This window comes from Rhincodon typus, chromosome 25 (assembly GCF_021869965.1).
Source record: "Rhincodon typus isolate 14 chromosome 25, sRhiTyp1.1, whole genome shotgun sequence".
In the NCBI taxonomy this organism is placed as follows: domain Eukaryota; kingdom Metazoa; phylum Chordata; class Chondrichthyes; order Orectolobiformes; family Rhincodontidae; genus Rhincodon; species Rhincodon typus.
The window spans coordinates 8829434-8845630 of NC_063356.1; the positions used below are offsets into that span (position 1 = coordinate 8829434).

General features: G+C 42.9%; 1 protein-coding gene across 2 annotated transcripts in view; it reads right to left on the bottom strand.

The window, feature by feature from the left end:
- Positions 1-16197, bottom strand: part of eps8l3b (EPS8-like 3b) — a 73838-nt gene that overhangs the window by 30586 nt on the left and 27055 nt on the right. For both annotated transcript variants that reach the window (XM_048611796.1, XM_048611795.1), the window contains 7 exons: positions 15323-15399; positions 12931-12995; positions 11372-11530; positions 8962-9111; positions 7623-7699; positions 355-536; positions 185-252 (listed from right to left, as the gene is read on the bottom strand). In XM_048611796.1, the coding sequence (XP_048467753.1) occupies positions 185-252; positions 355-536; positions 7623-7699; positions 8962-9111; positions 11372-11530; positions 12931-12995; positions 15323-15399 (778 nt within the window). The remainder of the gene's footprint in view (positions 1-184; positions 253-354; positions 537-7622; positions 7700-8961; positions 9112-11371; positions 11531-12930; positions 12996-15322; positions 15400-16197) is intronic.

The window sequence follows — 16197 nt, forward strand, 5'->3', positions numbered from 1 at the left end:
GTTCTGAGGAAGGGTCACTGGACCTGAAACGTTAACTCTGTTTTTACCTTCACAGATGCTGCCAGACCTGCTGAGCTTTTCCAGCACCTTTGTTTTTGTTCCTAATTTACAGCACCCGCAGTTCTTTCGGTTTTATCTTGTTAAAAACAACGAGCAAATTATCTTTTGGTATGTATTTGCTCACCATATTTCTGTGTACCATCGAAACTGGCAATGCTGTCTTCTCTGTATCATCAATGCTGAATTTTGAATCTAGTGGAAGAATTTGCGATGAAACAAGGGCAGATTTCAGATTATGGATCTCAGGCCAAGGCAAAACAAACAAAACAAGGTTTGAGTGAATAGCAGCCGTACCGAATTCAGACGATGTATTGGAGTGCTGCCTCATCCAGCTTCCGTGGTCTGACACTTCAGTGTGTGCAGGCTTATCGTAGTCAGGTGGGATCCAACTCTCCGGAGGAGGGTGCATTGCAGGCATTGCAGGTTTCCCATAGCTTGGCCGAGAATGAGGGGAAAGCATGCTCTCCAGATTGTATCTGAATGCGTTCCAGAGAGAGAGAGACGGTCTAGTGTTTAACAGCAGGGCAATGACTAAATGTGATCAATGCTGCTAATAACAAAGTCTGAGGAGAATCTGGCAATGTCGATACATAGGTACATAGAAAACAGGAGTAATAGCAATAGTGTAACCTTACTCAGAACCTGTTCCGGCCATAATCTGATTGCCATTAGACCTGACAACTCTGTTAAAAACGATAGATGACTACTGTTCAACTCAGTAAAGTGGGACACAACCAAAGCATTTTCTTCTGAAACTCTTCATACCGTCCAGTTGTCATTAGTTATGTATCCTCAGAATGGAATAGCACAGAAGATGGTCATTTGGCCAATTTGTGCCAAAGAGCTGTTGAATTACTCTCCTTCCTTTGCTCTTTCTCCATGGCCCTGTGTGGATGAGGAAAAGGGCTGCAGGGAGGATGAGCCAACTGACCGCTGCACAGGGGGACCACTGACCACTGGGAGCAAAAAGCCAAGTGGTAGTTGTAGAGGGTTCTATTATCAGGGGAATAGATAGTATCCTTTGTAAGCAGGATCGAGAGTCCCACATGGTGTGTTGACTGCCCAGTGCCAGGGTAAGGGATATCTCTGACCAGCTTGAAAGGATATTGGAGAGGGACGGGGAGGATCCAGTTGTTGTGGTCCACGTTGGAACAAACAACATAGGCAAGATTAGGAAAGAGGATCTGTTCAGGGGTTATCAGGAGCTAGGAACGAAATTAAAGAACAAGTCCTCAAGGGTTGTAAGCTCCTGATTACTGCCCGAGCCACATACAAATTGGCATAGGGACACGAGAATAAGGGAAGGAAACACATGGCTAAAGGAGTGGTGTGGGAAAGAGGGGTTCCTTTTCATGGGGCACTGGCATCAGTATTGAAACAGGAGGGATCTCTACCGCTGGGACGGTCTCCACCTGAACTGAGCTGGGACCAATGTTCTAGCGAAAAGGGTAAATAGGCTGGTCAACAGGACTTTAAGCTAGAAAGTGGAGGGAAGGGAAGGCTAAACCTTCCCCCAGTGGGGAACAAGGTAACAGGTTAACATCTGTAGGGGTGGATTCAATTGTGTGGAAATACATGACTAAAATGACAGGAAAGAAGAACTCAGGAGAGGTTATTAAAGTCTCCAGCACAGACCCAAATAGGACAGAGTATTTGGAAAGTGTTAGGAATCAAATTTCAAGCACACTGGATAAACGAGAGACAATGAGAAGAGGGAGGGTTAATACAGGACTGAAGGCGTTTTACCTGAATGCACGCAATATAAGAAAGAAGGCAAATGAGTTTATGGTGTAGATCAAAATTGGCAGATATGACATGGTGGGTATGACAGAGACATGGCTGCAAGGGATCAGGATTGGGAGTTGAATATCCAAGGATATATATCCTATTGAAAAGACAGGCAGGTGGGCAGAGAGGGTGGGGTTGCCTTATTAGTAAGAAATGAAATTAAATCAATAGGAAGAAACGAGGTAGGGTCAGATGGTGTAGAATCTGTGTGGGTAGAGCTGAGAACCGCAAAGGTAAAAACAACCATAGTTGGAATTATGCACAGGGCTCCAAACAGTAGTCAGGAGCTGGGGTGCAAGATACACCAGGAGATAGAAAAGGTGTGTAAGAAAGACAAAGTTACGGTGATCATGGGGGATTTCAATATGCAGGTGGACTGGGAAAATCAGGTTGGTAGTGGATTGCAAGAAAATGAATTTGTGGAATGTCTATGAAATGGCTTTTTGGAGCAGCTTGTGGTGGAGGCCACAAGGGGACAGACAATACTGGATTTAGTGTTGTGCAGTGAGGCAGACTTGATAAGGGAGCTTAAGGTGAAGGAAGCTTTAGGAGGCAGTGATCATAAGATGATAGAATTTACTCTGCAATTTGAGAGGGAGAAGATAGAATCAGAGGTAATGGTATTAACAGCTGAATTAAGACAACTACAGAGGCATGAGGGAGCAGCTGGGCAGAATTGACTGGGAGAGGAGCCTAGCAGGAAAGACAGTGGAACAGCAATGGCAGGAGTTTGTAGGAGTAGTTCAGGAGACACAGCAAAAATTCATCCCTAGGGAAAAAAAGCATGGTAACTGGGATAATGAGGCAACCATGTCTGACTAAGGAAGTCAGGGATAGCATTAAAGCAAAAGAGAAAGCATATAATGTGACGAAGGGCAGTGGGAAACCAGAGGATTGGGAAGCTTACAAAGACCAACAGATGGCAACAAAAAAAAAGAAATGAGAAAGAAGATTAAATATGAGGAGAAGCTAGCAAGTAATATAAAGGAGGACTGCAAGAGTTCCTTTAGATATATAAAGGGCAAAAGAGAGGCAAAAGTGGATACTTGGCCGCTGGAAAATGACACTGGAGAGATAATAGTGAGCAACAAGGAAATGGCTGAGGAACTGAACTTTGCGTCAGTCTTCACAGTGGAAGACACAAGTAATATCTCAAAAACTCAACAGAGTCAGGGGCAGAGCTGAGTATGGTGGCCATCACCAAGGAAAAGGTACTAAAAAAACTGATTGGCCTGAAGGTGAATAAATCACCTAGACCAGATGGACTACAACCCAGAGTTCTTAAGTAGATAGCTGAAGAGATAGTGAAGGTGTTAGTGGTGATCTTTCAGGAATTGCTAGAGGCAGGGAGGGTCCCAGAGGACAGGAAAATTGCTAACATGATAGCCCTGTTTAAAAAGGGAGTAAGGCAAAAGACAGAAAATTACAGGCTGATTAGCCTAACCTCGGTTGTGGGTAAGATTTTGGAGTCCATTGTGAGAGATGAGATCTCTGAATACTTGGAAGTGCATGGTAAAATAGGACAAAGTCAGCTTGGTTTCATCAAGGGGAGGTCATGCCTGACAAATCTATTAGAATTCTTTGAGGAAGTAATGAGCAGGGTAGACCAAGGAGAGCCAATGGATGTTATCTGCCTGGATTTCAAGAAGCCCTTTGACAAGGTGCCGCACAGGAGGCTGCTGAGTAAGATAAGCGCCCATGGTGTTAGAGGCAAGGTGCTAGCGTGGATAGAAGATTGGCTGTCTGGCATAAAGCAGAGAGTGGGGTTAAAAGGGTCTTTCTCAGGATGGCAGCCTGTAACACATGGTGTTCCACAAGGGTTAGTGTTGGGACCACAACTTTTCACTTTATACATTAATGATCTGGATGAAGGAACTGAAAGTATTCTGGCTAAGTTTGTAGATGATACAAAGATAGGTAGGGGGACAGGTAGTATTGACGATGTGGGGAGGCTGCAGAAGGATTTGGACTGGTTATGAGAGTGGGCAAAGAAGTGGCAGATGGAGTACAATGTGGGAAATTGTGAGGTCATGCACTTTGGTAAGAAGAATAAAAGCATGGACTATTTTCTAAATGGGAAGAAAATTCAGAAGCCTGAAGTGCAAAGAGACTTGGGAGTTCTAGTCCAGGATTCTCTCAAGGTAAACTTGCAGGTTGAGTCAGTAGTCAGGAATGTTGGCATTTATTTTGAGAGGACTTGAATATAAAAGCAGAGGTATACTTCTGAGGCTTTATGAGGCTCTGGTCAGGCCACATTTGGAGTATTGTGCGCAGTTTTGGGCTCCATATCTCGGGAAGGATATACTGGCCCTGGAGCAGGTTCAGAGCAGATTCACCAGAATGGTCCCAGGAATGAAAAGCTTAACATACGAGGAACATTTGAGGACTCTGGGTCTATACTCAGTGGAGCGTTGAAGGATGATGGGGGATCTAATTGAAACTTACAGAATACTGAATGGCCTGGACAGATGTTGGGAAGATGTTTCTATTGGTAGGAGAGACTAGGACCCGAGGGCACGGCCTTAGAATAAAGGGAAGACTTTTTAGATCGGAAATTAGGAGAAACATCTTCAGCCAGAGAATGGTGAATCTATGGAATTCACTGCCACAGAAGGCTGTGGAGGCCAGGTCATTGAGTATATTTAAGGCGGAGATAGATAAGTTCTTGATTGTCAAGGGGATCAGGGTTACAGCGAAAAATCGGGAGAATGAGGTTGAGAAACTTATCAGCCATGATTGAATGGCAGAGCAGACTCAGTGGGCTGAATGGCCTAATTTCTGCTCCTTTGTCTTATGGTTTTATGGTCTTATTTTTCCCCTTTTATTCTATTTCCTCAAAAGGGTTTTTATTAAATTTTCTGTCACCACTCTTTCAAACACTGCATTCTAGATCAGAACAACCTTTGGTGTAAGTAGTGAGGCCACTTTTGGAGTACTGTGTACAGTTCTTGTTGCCATGTTATAGGAAGGATATTATTAAATTGAAGAGGGCTCAGAAATTTTTATTTTATTCATTGATGGGAGGAGGGCATCGCTGGCTAGGCAGCATTTATTTGCCCATCCCTAATTACTCAAAGAGCAGTTAAGAGTCAAACACATTGTTGTAGGTCTGGAGTTACATGTAGGCCAGACCAGGTAGGAATGGCAGTTTCCTTCCCTAAAGGGCATTAGTGAACCAGATGGGTTTTTCTGACAATCAGCAATGATTTCATGGTCATCCTTAGACTATAAGTTCCAGATTTATCTGGATGTTGCCAGGACTGGAAGGTTTGAGTTATAAGGAGAGGCTGGATATGCTGGGACTTTTTCACTGAAGCATAGGAGGTCGAGGAGTCACCTTGTAGAGGTTTACAAAATCATGGGGAACATGGATAAAGTGAATAGCAAAGGTGCTTTCCTTAGGGTGGGGTCATATTTTTAAGATGAGAGCAGAAAGGTTTCAAAGGGACATCGGGGCAACTTTTTTCACAAAGAGGTTGGTTTGTATGTGGAATGAACTGCCAAGGAAGTGGTAAAAGCAGTTACAGTTACAACATTTAAAAGACATTTGGATAGGTAAATGAAGAGGACAGGTTTAGAGGGATATGAGTCAAACACAGGCAAGTGGGACTAGTTTAGTTTGGGAAATTGGTCAACATGGACAATTTGGATCAAAAGATCTGCTTCTGTATGACTCTATGACTATATAGCAGTTTTCAATAGGTATTATTCATCTTATTATTTCCGATTCCCCCTGTGTTTGGTACACTTTCTTCAGGGTTTCAATGTGGAAGCCCTGATGTACCAGCATGGTTGCATAGTACTATTGATGCAGGATTAGTAATCCAAAGGCCTGCACTAAATCAACTGGATCATGAGCTTAATTCCCAAAATGACTCCAAATAATTTAAATTCAACTGATTAAGTAGAATCTGCAATTAAGGGGACAAAAGCCAATTTACGCAATGGTGATTAGGAAACTGTTGGATGGGCTCTTGTGGAGCAATGGTGGTGTCCCTGCCATTAGGTCAGGGGGTCTTGTTTCAAGTCCCATTTGCTCCAGAGGTGTGCCATAACATCTCTGAACAGATTGATTAGAAATATATAGGAATTTACTGGATTCTCATTAAAACTCTTCTGGTTCACTAATAACCTGGGGATGGAAATCCGACATCTTCAGCTGGTCTGACCTACAAAAGACTCCAAACCTACATCAATGTGGTCGACTCATAACTGACCCTCTGAAATGGCCTAAGTTGTATTGTGGAAGGTAGCTTACCAAAGCCTTCTCAAATTCAACTAGAGATGGGCAATAAATGCTGTCCTTTCCAGTGATAACCATGTCCCATGAATGAATAAAATCAAAATATGTATTTAAAATCCAATTTATAAATTAACAATGAAATCACTTTGTGAAGGTGTAAGTTTAAAGAACTTTTGCAGCAGTAATATAGATTCCAAGTCAGATCTGGATTAGAGTACAGAGATTTGGTCTTTTTACCTGCAAGGAGTAGTCTATCAAAGGCTTTTTAAAATTCAATGATGGAAAGTGGAATTTATTGGCAAAGTCAGCATTTATGACTAATCCCCAATTCCCTTACAAGGCCCACGGTGAAACTAAGGATCAAGTTGCTAAAACAGACATTTTCTTTTTTCTTTTAAAAATCATACGATGACAACCACAGACACCATCGCTAGATTAAAAATTCCAGACCAGTTAACTGAATTTAAATGCTACAATGGGATTTGAACTCATCTAACTTTTCCCTGAAATCGCAGAAAATGCTAAACCTGCCCCTACACCTCCCCCCTCACCCCCATCCCAGGCCCCAAGAAGACTTTCCACATCAAGCAGATGTTCACCTGCACATCTGCCAATGTGGTATACTGCATCCGCTGTACCCGGTGTGGCTTCCTCTACATCGGGGAAACCAAGCGGAGACTCGGGGACCGCTTTGCAGAACACCTACGCTCGGTTAGCACTAAACAACTGCACCTCCCAGTCACGAACCATTTCAACTCCCCCTCCCATTCCTCAGAAGACATGTCCATCCTGGACTTCCTGCAGTGCCACAACGATGCCACCTGAAGGTTACAGGAACAGCAACTCATATTCCGCTTGGGAATCCTGCAGCCCAATGGTATCAATGTGGACTTCACAAGCTTCAAAATCTCCCCTCCTCCTACCGCATTCCAAAACCAGCCCAGCTCGTCCCCGGCTCCCTAACCTGTCCTTCCTCCCACCTATCCCCTCCTCCCACTTCAAGCCCCACCCCCATCTCCTACCTACTAACCTCATCCCGCCCCCTCGACCTGTCCGTCCTCCCTGGACTGACCTATCCCCTCCCTAACTCCCCACCTCCATCTTTACTGGCTCCATCCCCGCCTCTTTGACCTGTCTGTCTCCTCTCCGCCTATCTTCTCCTCCATCCATCTTCTATCCGCCTCCCCCTCTCTCCCTATTTATTTCAGAATCCTCTTCCCCTCCGCCATTTCTGTTGAAGGGTCTAGGCCCGAAACGTCAGCCTTCCTGCTCCTCTGATGCTGCTTGGCCTGCTGTGTTCATCCGGCTCAACACCTTGTTGTGTCAGAGGTTCTGTTCACTCTGAGAGCTGGCTCTGAGGAAGCTAGAGCAGTATCAAGGGCTCTCCGTGCACAAATAACGGGTGACTTGGTGATGACAAGATACCAGCCTCTGTGGAGTTATTTTATGAGATTATTCAACCCAGAGCTGATCAAAGGGGATGCAGAACCTCCTCCTCGTTCTACTCTTTATGTTCTTATGAATTACAAACCTCAGCTTGTGCTGGTTTTCTTGTTCCTCTTTGAGACCTCTGAGCATGTTATCAATATCGATCTGTATTAGTTCAGCCTGTTCAAATAAAAACAGAGGTACAGCGATAAGCATACTCAGTAAAGCTGGATTTAAGGTTATTTATAATAAAGTGAATCATATCTCTCTCATTCACTGGGTCCGAGATGACTAGAAAACAAGAATATCTCAACTAAAATGCATTATTTTATTGGCTGAAGTTTTCTGTATGTGTCGGTGGGCATGTGTGTGAATCTGTGAGTGTGCGTCCATCTATAGGTTTGCACTTGTATGAGTCTGTAGATGTGTGCATGTGTGCGAGTATGTGTGTACCCGTGTATGTCTGTGTGTGTGTGCACATGTGTGCGTGTGTCTGTGTGTGCATATGTGTGTATCTGTGTGTGTATGCATGTGTGTGTCTGTGTGTGTGCATATGTCTGTGAGTGAGTGTGTGTGTCTGTGGGTGTGCACGTGTGAGAGTTTGTGTGTGTGCGTCTGTGTGTGAGTGTGCATGTGTGTGTCTGTGGGTTGTATGTGTGTGACAGTTTGTGTGTGTCTGTGGGTGTGCACGTGTGTGAGAGTTTGTGTGTGTGTGTCTGTGGGCATGTGCAGTAGGATCAGGGCTAGCTTGCATGTGTGTATATGTGTGTGTGTGTGTGTGTGTGTGTATGTGTCTGTTGGAAATGATTGTGGAAAGAAGTGGCCTTTCAGGTTATTAATCAGCTTTCTAAAATTACACAGTCCTCCAAAGGGGAAAAGCATGAATAAGGAGAATTATTGCCATGTTTTCCAATGTTCTGCATTGGTACCCATCTGTTTCTATTATCTTGTACTTCTTCCAAGCCCGCTGTGGGGAGAGAGAGTAAAAGTATATATTTTTAAATATGTGAGCTGTGCCTTTTTTGTTTCTACTTTCATGGTGTGTCAGCAGGACTGATAAGGCCAGCATCCCTAATTGTCCTGGCACTGATGAGCTCTCAGTTATTTCAGAGTCATAGTCATACAGCACAGAAACAGTCAAGCCTGTGAATCTGGAGTCACTTCAGTAACATTAGTGGGTTTTTACAACAGCAGTTTGTCATGGTCACCGTTATGAAGACAACTTTTATATTCCAGAATAGTTTACAATTAAATATCCAAATGCCACCTGTTGGTGTGGAGGGCTCTAAACTCACATCCTTATTGTTTTATAAGGTTCGAGAGGTAATGTAACATTACCACTTAGTCACCAACCTGCACTCAGAGTATCAGAGCTCCTTACACTTAGCATTTTACAAAGTATCTGTCCCATTTCCCTTAGCTTTCTTTTAATGCATACTCACAGAGATTTCCTCACACTGGAACAGGAACACACTGGTGTTCTTCTTGCTCCTGTCTTTAATAGTGACGGCCAGCACTGAGTTGTAGATACAGCTGTTCAATATCGCCTGACTGTCTCGAATACTCTCAATGGGGAAGAGTTCCAAATCATCCTAGATAATTAACCAAAGAGGGATTTGCAAGTATCCATCTCTCAAGTACAAACCAGAAGGACAGGATCTTTCAATGCATTTACTTTAAAGTCCTGTCCCTTTTTAGATTTTAATTTGAAGTAACATTGAGCACAGTCACCCACGAAAAGGGTTTAAAGGTGACATGAGGCAACATTTTCTTTAACCAGCCTAAGTTATTGTAAGTTAGAATCTGCAACCAGAGAGTGCCATGGAAGACAGTGCAATAGAGAGAGTCAAAACAGAATTAGATAAAAATCTACAGGGAAAGAAACTACAGATCTTTGGAGACGGACAGAGCAGTGGAATTCATTGGATAGCTCTAGAAGGGAGCTAGTACAGGCACAATGGATTGAATGGCTTCTTTCTATAACTGGTTGGTTTATTGATTATAAAGAAAGCCTTTTATCAAGAAATTAAGCATTTCCTCCTGACTGTGACTCTGAAAATATGAATCAGCCATTTAAGACTGAGGTAAAGAGAAATTACGTCTGCCAGAGGGTTGTAAAACTTCAGAATTTTTAATCCGAAGTGAGATGCGGATGCTGAGTCATTGACTATTCATGGCAGATTGACACAGCATGGTGGCTCAGTGGTTAGCACTGCTGCCTCACAGCGCTAGGGACCCGCATTCAATTCCAGCCTCAGGCCACTGTCTATGCGGAGTTTACACATTCTCCTTGGAACTTGCAGGTGATGGAGTTCCCATGTATCCACTGCCCTAGTCCTTCTAGATGGTTGTGGTTATGGATTTGGAAGGTGCTATTGAAGGAGCCTTGGTGAATTACTGCAATGCATCTTGTAGATGATTTAGATACTGCTATTAATTGTCCGTAGTAGAGAGGATGAAAGTTTGTGGATGTGGTGCCAGTCAATTGGGCTGCTTTGTCCTGGATGGTGTTAAGTTCTCAAGTGTTGGAGCTACACTCATTCCAAGCAAGTGGGAAGTATTTTATCACACTTTTGACTTGCATCTTGTATATATTGGACTTTGGGGTGTAGAAGGTGAGTTACTCTGACTTGCTCTTGTTGCCATTGTAATTATATGACTAGTCCAGTTGAGTTTCTTGTAAACAGTAACCCCAGGATGTTGTTAGTGGGGTCTTCAGTAATGGTAGTACAATTGGATGTCATAGCGCCATGGTTAGATTCTCTGTTGTTGGAGATGGTCATTGCCTGGCAATTTGTTTGATAGAAATATTACTTGTCACTTGCCTTTCCAAACCTGGATGTGGTCCAGGACTTGCAGCATATGATCATTTAGGGAATCATGATATCAGCAGGGAACATTCAAAAGACCTCCCTTGCCTGATATTTGAATACAAGAAAACAATTCATTTCTCATGGGTTAATGCTTCTTTTGAAGTAGCAGAAAGGTGAATGACACACACGTCTTAGCTACAGACATCAAAAACAATACATTTTGGCCTTGATTCTTCCAATAGCTTACACAGTATCTGAATTAGATCAAGGGTCTCACAAGTTGTCATCTGCCTGTAACCAAACAAATCAAGTTACAAGTAGATAAACATATGAACAAGGATCAGGAGAAGGTAGTGAAGCCCTCGAGCCTGCTCCACCATTCAATATGATCATGGCTGATAGGATTATAACTTCAAATTGACATTCCTGCCTGCAGCAGGGATGTCTCGCTACAATTGCACAGTGCTTTGGCGAGACCACACACGGAGTACTGTGTGCAGATTTGGTCTCTGTACCTGAGGAAGAATGTTCTGGCTAGGGAGACAGTACAACAAAGCTTTGCCAGTCAGCAGGACTTATGAATGAACAGAGACCAGATTGGTTAGGACTATATTCATTGGTGTTTAGAAGAATAGGTGAGGTAGGGGGGATGATGGACCTCATAGAAACTTATGAAATTCTAACAGGACTAGAGAGTCTAAATGCGGGAAGGATGTTCCCGATGCCTGGGAGGTTCCAGAACCAGGGACCAGTGGGGTAAACAGAGGTCATTGTTTAAGGATATTGGGTAAACCATTTAGGGATGAGGAGAAATTTCTTCACCCAGAGAGTAGTGAGCCTGTGGTATTCTCTGTGACAGAAAGCGGTTGAGGACAAAACATTGAACGTTCTCAAGAAGGAGGTAGATGTAGTTCTCCTGGCTAAAGGGATCAAGGGGCTTGGGAAGAAAGTGGGAATAGAGTTTGGGTTGGATGATCAACATCTCCCACAGCTCCTCTGACTGTGCTGACAATTGCTGACTTCTTCCAGGAATCTTTACCTTGGTCTCAATGTCAACCAGTTTGAAAATAGTATCATTCAGCTGCAGGATCATGTCTTGTCCCCAGATTTTACCCTTGGCATCAAGCAGCTTTAGTTTGTTGATGCAGTGATCCACCGTCGCCATCTCCTTTGAGTTGAGGTCACAGGTAATCAGGTGCTGCACACAGAATTCAGAGAAGAATTGCAGTAAACATCAAGTGAATGCTGGAATGCTAAAAGATAGCAATGAGTTCAAGTGAGCTGAGGTACACTTTTTGTCCCCTCACTTCAAGATTGTCTTTTTATTCCCCCTGAGATCCTTTCACTCACTGGGATTTTATATTTTGATTGATGATATTGAGATGGCTGCCTGTTATATGCCTCTTCCGTTTCCCCTTTCCAATTAACGCCTCCTTTTTGACACCCACCCTGCCCACCGAACAATACCCAAACTTTTTGAAAGCTCTTATCCAATGAGAGGTTTCTCCCAAAGAGGAATTTGAATGTGTAGAGCCCTAGTGGGAGATTGGGACAATAAGACCCAGGCCAGTGTTGTATTCAGCTGGTATGGGACCCCTGCCATCTATTCCACTGTAGCAATGTATTCAGAAGATAGTCTAGACCTTAACTTTTCTCATTTTAAAAGTAAGTGTAAAGTGTTGCATTCTGATGCAATTTGATCGGTCAATCTACCAGATTTAAAGCAAAACACACTTTGTTTTTACATTATAGTTAAAATACAACAAAAGAAAGAGGAAATTGGACCAACTTAATTCAATTCAAAGACTTTACAGGATGATAGATTATTTTACTGCTAAACAGTAACTGTTCCAATATAGTAACATCCCATAAACACACCCACGGCAAAGGCAAAGACAATACAATAGATTGCTTCACATGTAATTCTCACAGCTCCAGAAGAAAAACATCAAGAGAAAACTCTGAGAGTGTGCAGCAGGGAGGGATGCATTGCACCTTCCAAACTCTACTGAGACCCTGGCAAGAAGTGCTATTGAAAAATTAAAATATCCTGGTTCTGTGAGAGCTTGACCACACCCATTCAGGCTGCTTCTATTATCCCTACCTAAAAAAAACGTAGGCCTCACAAACTGTTTACACTAATAGCTCTGCGTAGACTGCTCACTACCTCTGCCTTAAAACTCTCTTCAAAAATAAAGCCAGGTCAAAATATACCTGTTAAAGCCATAGTTTCATCACAGAGTACTCAAGATTTACAACTTTATAATAACGTCAAACTGTCATATGTTGACAACAGACTGCCATTGATGTGAGTCTGTCAAAATCATCATTCTAAAGTGTATCAATGATACCATATTGTACTGTCTTTGCAATGCTGTCACACAATATTAGGTTTTCCACCATCATCATTTGGCAATGTACCCACAGCCTTCCGACAGATCTAGAAATCAGGTGGCTACCATCTGAGTTACAGTTGATTATTTATCTAACATTACAGTGATTCTGTCAAACTATAATAGCGCATTGGGCCCGACCTATAATACCCTAGCAACTCCCTAAAAAGCTTATAAATTTTTTTTAAAAATCAGTGACACAGACCTCGACCCGGCACTGAATGACATTTTCCATGGAGCTAACAGCCTGTGCATAGGCCTTTCTTTGTTCTGTTGAATAGTAAGAGAAAGAGATCATTAGGATGCATTTAGAGTCAAGATTGCAATAGCTGCACAAGTAAGTGTTAACATGAAGGACACTATCTGTACACAAGATCAGCTTTGGCCTCTCCTTCTGCGATGCTGGTGTTCCTTTGTGTGAAATTGCCTCATTTGTTAATTACCTCCCTGAGCAAGATCTGCCAGCGGATATCCTTTGGAACAAGGAATGGGGAATGACGGTAAGTAACCAGATAGTGAACTGCGTCAAATCCCATCTCTCAAATGGCAGGCTGTGACCATTCTTTTAACTCATTCATGGGATGTGGATGTCATTGGCCTGGCCAGCATTTATTGTCCATCCCTAACTTCCCCATAGAACAGTTCAGAATCAACAACATTGCTTCGGGTCTAGAGTCATATGTAGAGCAGGCCAGATAAGGATGGCAGTTACAAAAATAGAAATTGCTAGCGAAACTCAGCAATTCTGGCTTTGAGTCTGACAAATCTTCATCAGTCATTGGACTCGAAACGTCGACTCTGCTTTCTTCCCACAGGTGCTGCCAAACCTTTTGAGGTTCACCAGCAATTTCTGCTTTTGCTTCAGATCTCCAGAATCCACAGTTCTGTGTTTTATTTAAGGAGGGCTGTTAGCTTCCCTAAAAGACATTGGTGAACCAGATGGATTTTTCCGATAATCAGCAATGGTTTCACTGCCTTTGGGCTCTCAATTCCAGATTTTTTGTTCTATGAACATTGAAGGTGGTGGATGCAGGTGTTTCTCAAGTGGGTTGCTTTGTCCCAGATAATGTGGAGCCTGTTGAGTGTTGTTGGAGCTTTGCTCATCCAGGCAAGTGGGGATTATTCCATCATACTTCTGACTGGTGCCTTGTAGACGGCAGAAAAGTTTTGGGGAGTAAGGAGGCGAGTAACTCACCACAGAATTCCAGGTTTCTGACCTAGTTTTGCGGCCACAGCATTTATATGACCAGTCCCATTCAGTTCCTGGTTAATGGCAATCCCCAGAAGTTGATGATAGAAAATACAATGATTGTTGTGGCATTGAATATCAAGGGGAGAAGGTTAGATTTTCTCTTACTTGAACTGGTCTTTGCCTGGCATTTGTGTAGTGTGTGCTATTTAGCACTTATCAGCCTAAGCTGGAAATATTATCCAAATCTTGCTGCGTGCAAACACAGTCTACCTCATTATCTGAGCAGTTGCGAATGGGACTGAACACTGTGTTTTCACACCTACTGGCGTATAATGTCTAAGCCCACACAGTAGGAATGCCAATTGACAAACTGTTGATAGGATGGCCATCTATTTCTCATACTGTTTAAAACTTAACTAAGACACGTAAAATTCTAATCGGGTAGATGCTGGAAAATGCTTTCTATCGGTTGAGATCTAGAATTACAAATCAGAATCTCAGAGTGAGGCATCATCCAATCAGAACTGAGATGAGGAGCAAATTCTGGACTCAAACAGTTGCGGGTGATGAGATTTCCTGCATCACTGAGCAGCAGATGCTCAGTCGTTGAGGATATTTAAGTCTGAATTAAATGGATTTTTGGGTACAAGCAGAATTAAGGGAAATTGGGATAATGCAGCAGGTGGAGTTGAGATAGAAGATAAGCCATGATCTTGTTGAATGATGGATTAGTTTTGATGGGCTGAAAGGCCTACTCCTCTTTCTCATGTTCTAGATTCTGTGGGACATCATCAACAGCAGATGTATACATCACCACAATCTGTAACCCTCATGATCAAGAAAACCCCTTACTTTGCCATCACTGGTAATCCTAGGCAAAAGAATTGAATGAGGGATAGGGAAGACCCCACTGTAAGTGAAAATGGTGTGCCGGCTCTGGGGAATCTACAACGAAAGGCCACAAAGTGGTTCAAGCAATATGTTATAGATGGGATTTTGCAATCCAGCAGCCCATGAACGAGGGTAAAGTTCCTCAACTCTGCCACACCCAAATGCGCATGGCAGTATGCAATCAGGTAGCTAACCAGCAGAGGAGGATCCACACACCTATGTTATTATCAACAATAACAAAGGTCAGAATGTTACAATGCTGAAGTGGCTACAAGCTTTTTCAAACAGATGTTTTGCTCGCATGCTCCGTTTGACCTCCCCAACTTCACAGACACCAACATTTAACTAACTCCATCTACATCACATGACATTGAGAAACGCCTGAGAAAACTAGACAGAATAATGCTTATAATGCCAGATGTAATTCCTAAAGACCTGTGTTATACAAATAGCCATGTTTATAACCAAACTCTCCTTGCTTCACTTACACAGGTAACAAAAATCTAACACTTACGATAAATTGTCTGAGCGCTTGGTCTCTTGGAGATGCTTTGGGACCTTTCGAATGGGGATTTTTCAGAATGAAACCCACTGGAGAGAAAAATAAATACAACATGCTTATCAAAATATGAGGCTGATATTTCTCAACCATTGTTTTATGATTGTTACTTTCATTGCACAAGAGCCATGCCAAATAGAGAAAACTGACTGCAGCAATATGTTAATGTTATGAGCCTGTGATGTACCTTTTTTAAATAGCATTTCATTATCAACAGATGGGATTCAACAAGGCCACGAGCATTAAATTTGAGACCTGGAAAGCTGTTTGTTAAACCATCAGCAGGAGTTTATAACTTCCTTCCTTGATGCACTAACCCAACCCAACAGAAAACCAGGATTAAAATGTGTCACACTGCCATGAGCTATTAACAATTAACAGGCCACTTGGTAGAACAGCAGCCAGAGGAATTTCATCTGGACAAATGAAGGTTCATAGCTCATAGAAGAGTTCATAGAATCCCTACAGTGTTCCTGGCCCTTTGGCTCAACAAGTCCACACCGACCCTCAGAGCATCCCACCCAGACCCATCCCCCTATAACCCACCTAGTTTACACACCCCTGGACACTATGGGCAATTTTGCATGGCCAATCCACCTAACCTGCACATCTTTGGACTGTGGGAGGAACCTGGAACATCCGGAGGAAACCCATGCAGACACAGGGAGAATGTGGAAACTTCACACAGACAGTCACCTGAGGGTGGAATCGAACCCGGGTCCCAGGTGCTGTGAGGCAGCAGTGTTAACCACTGAGCCACCCGTGAAATTGTACATGTCAATTTTACCACCAAATTAGTTACAATTTGCTTTGGTATACCTGAGATTATT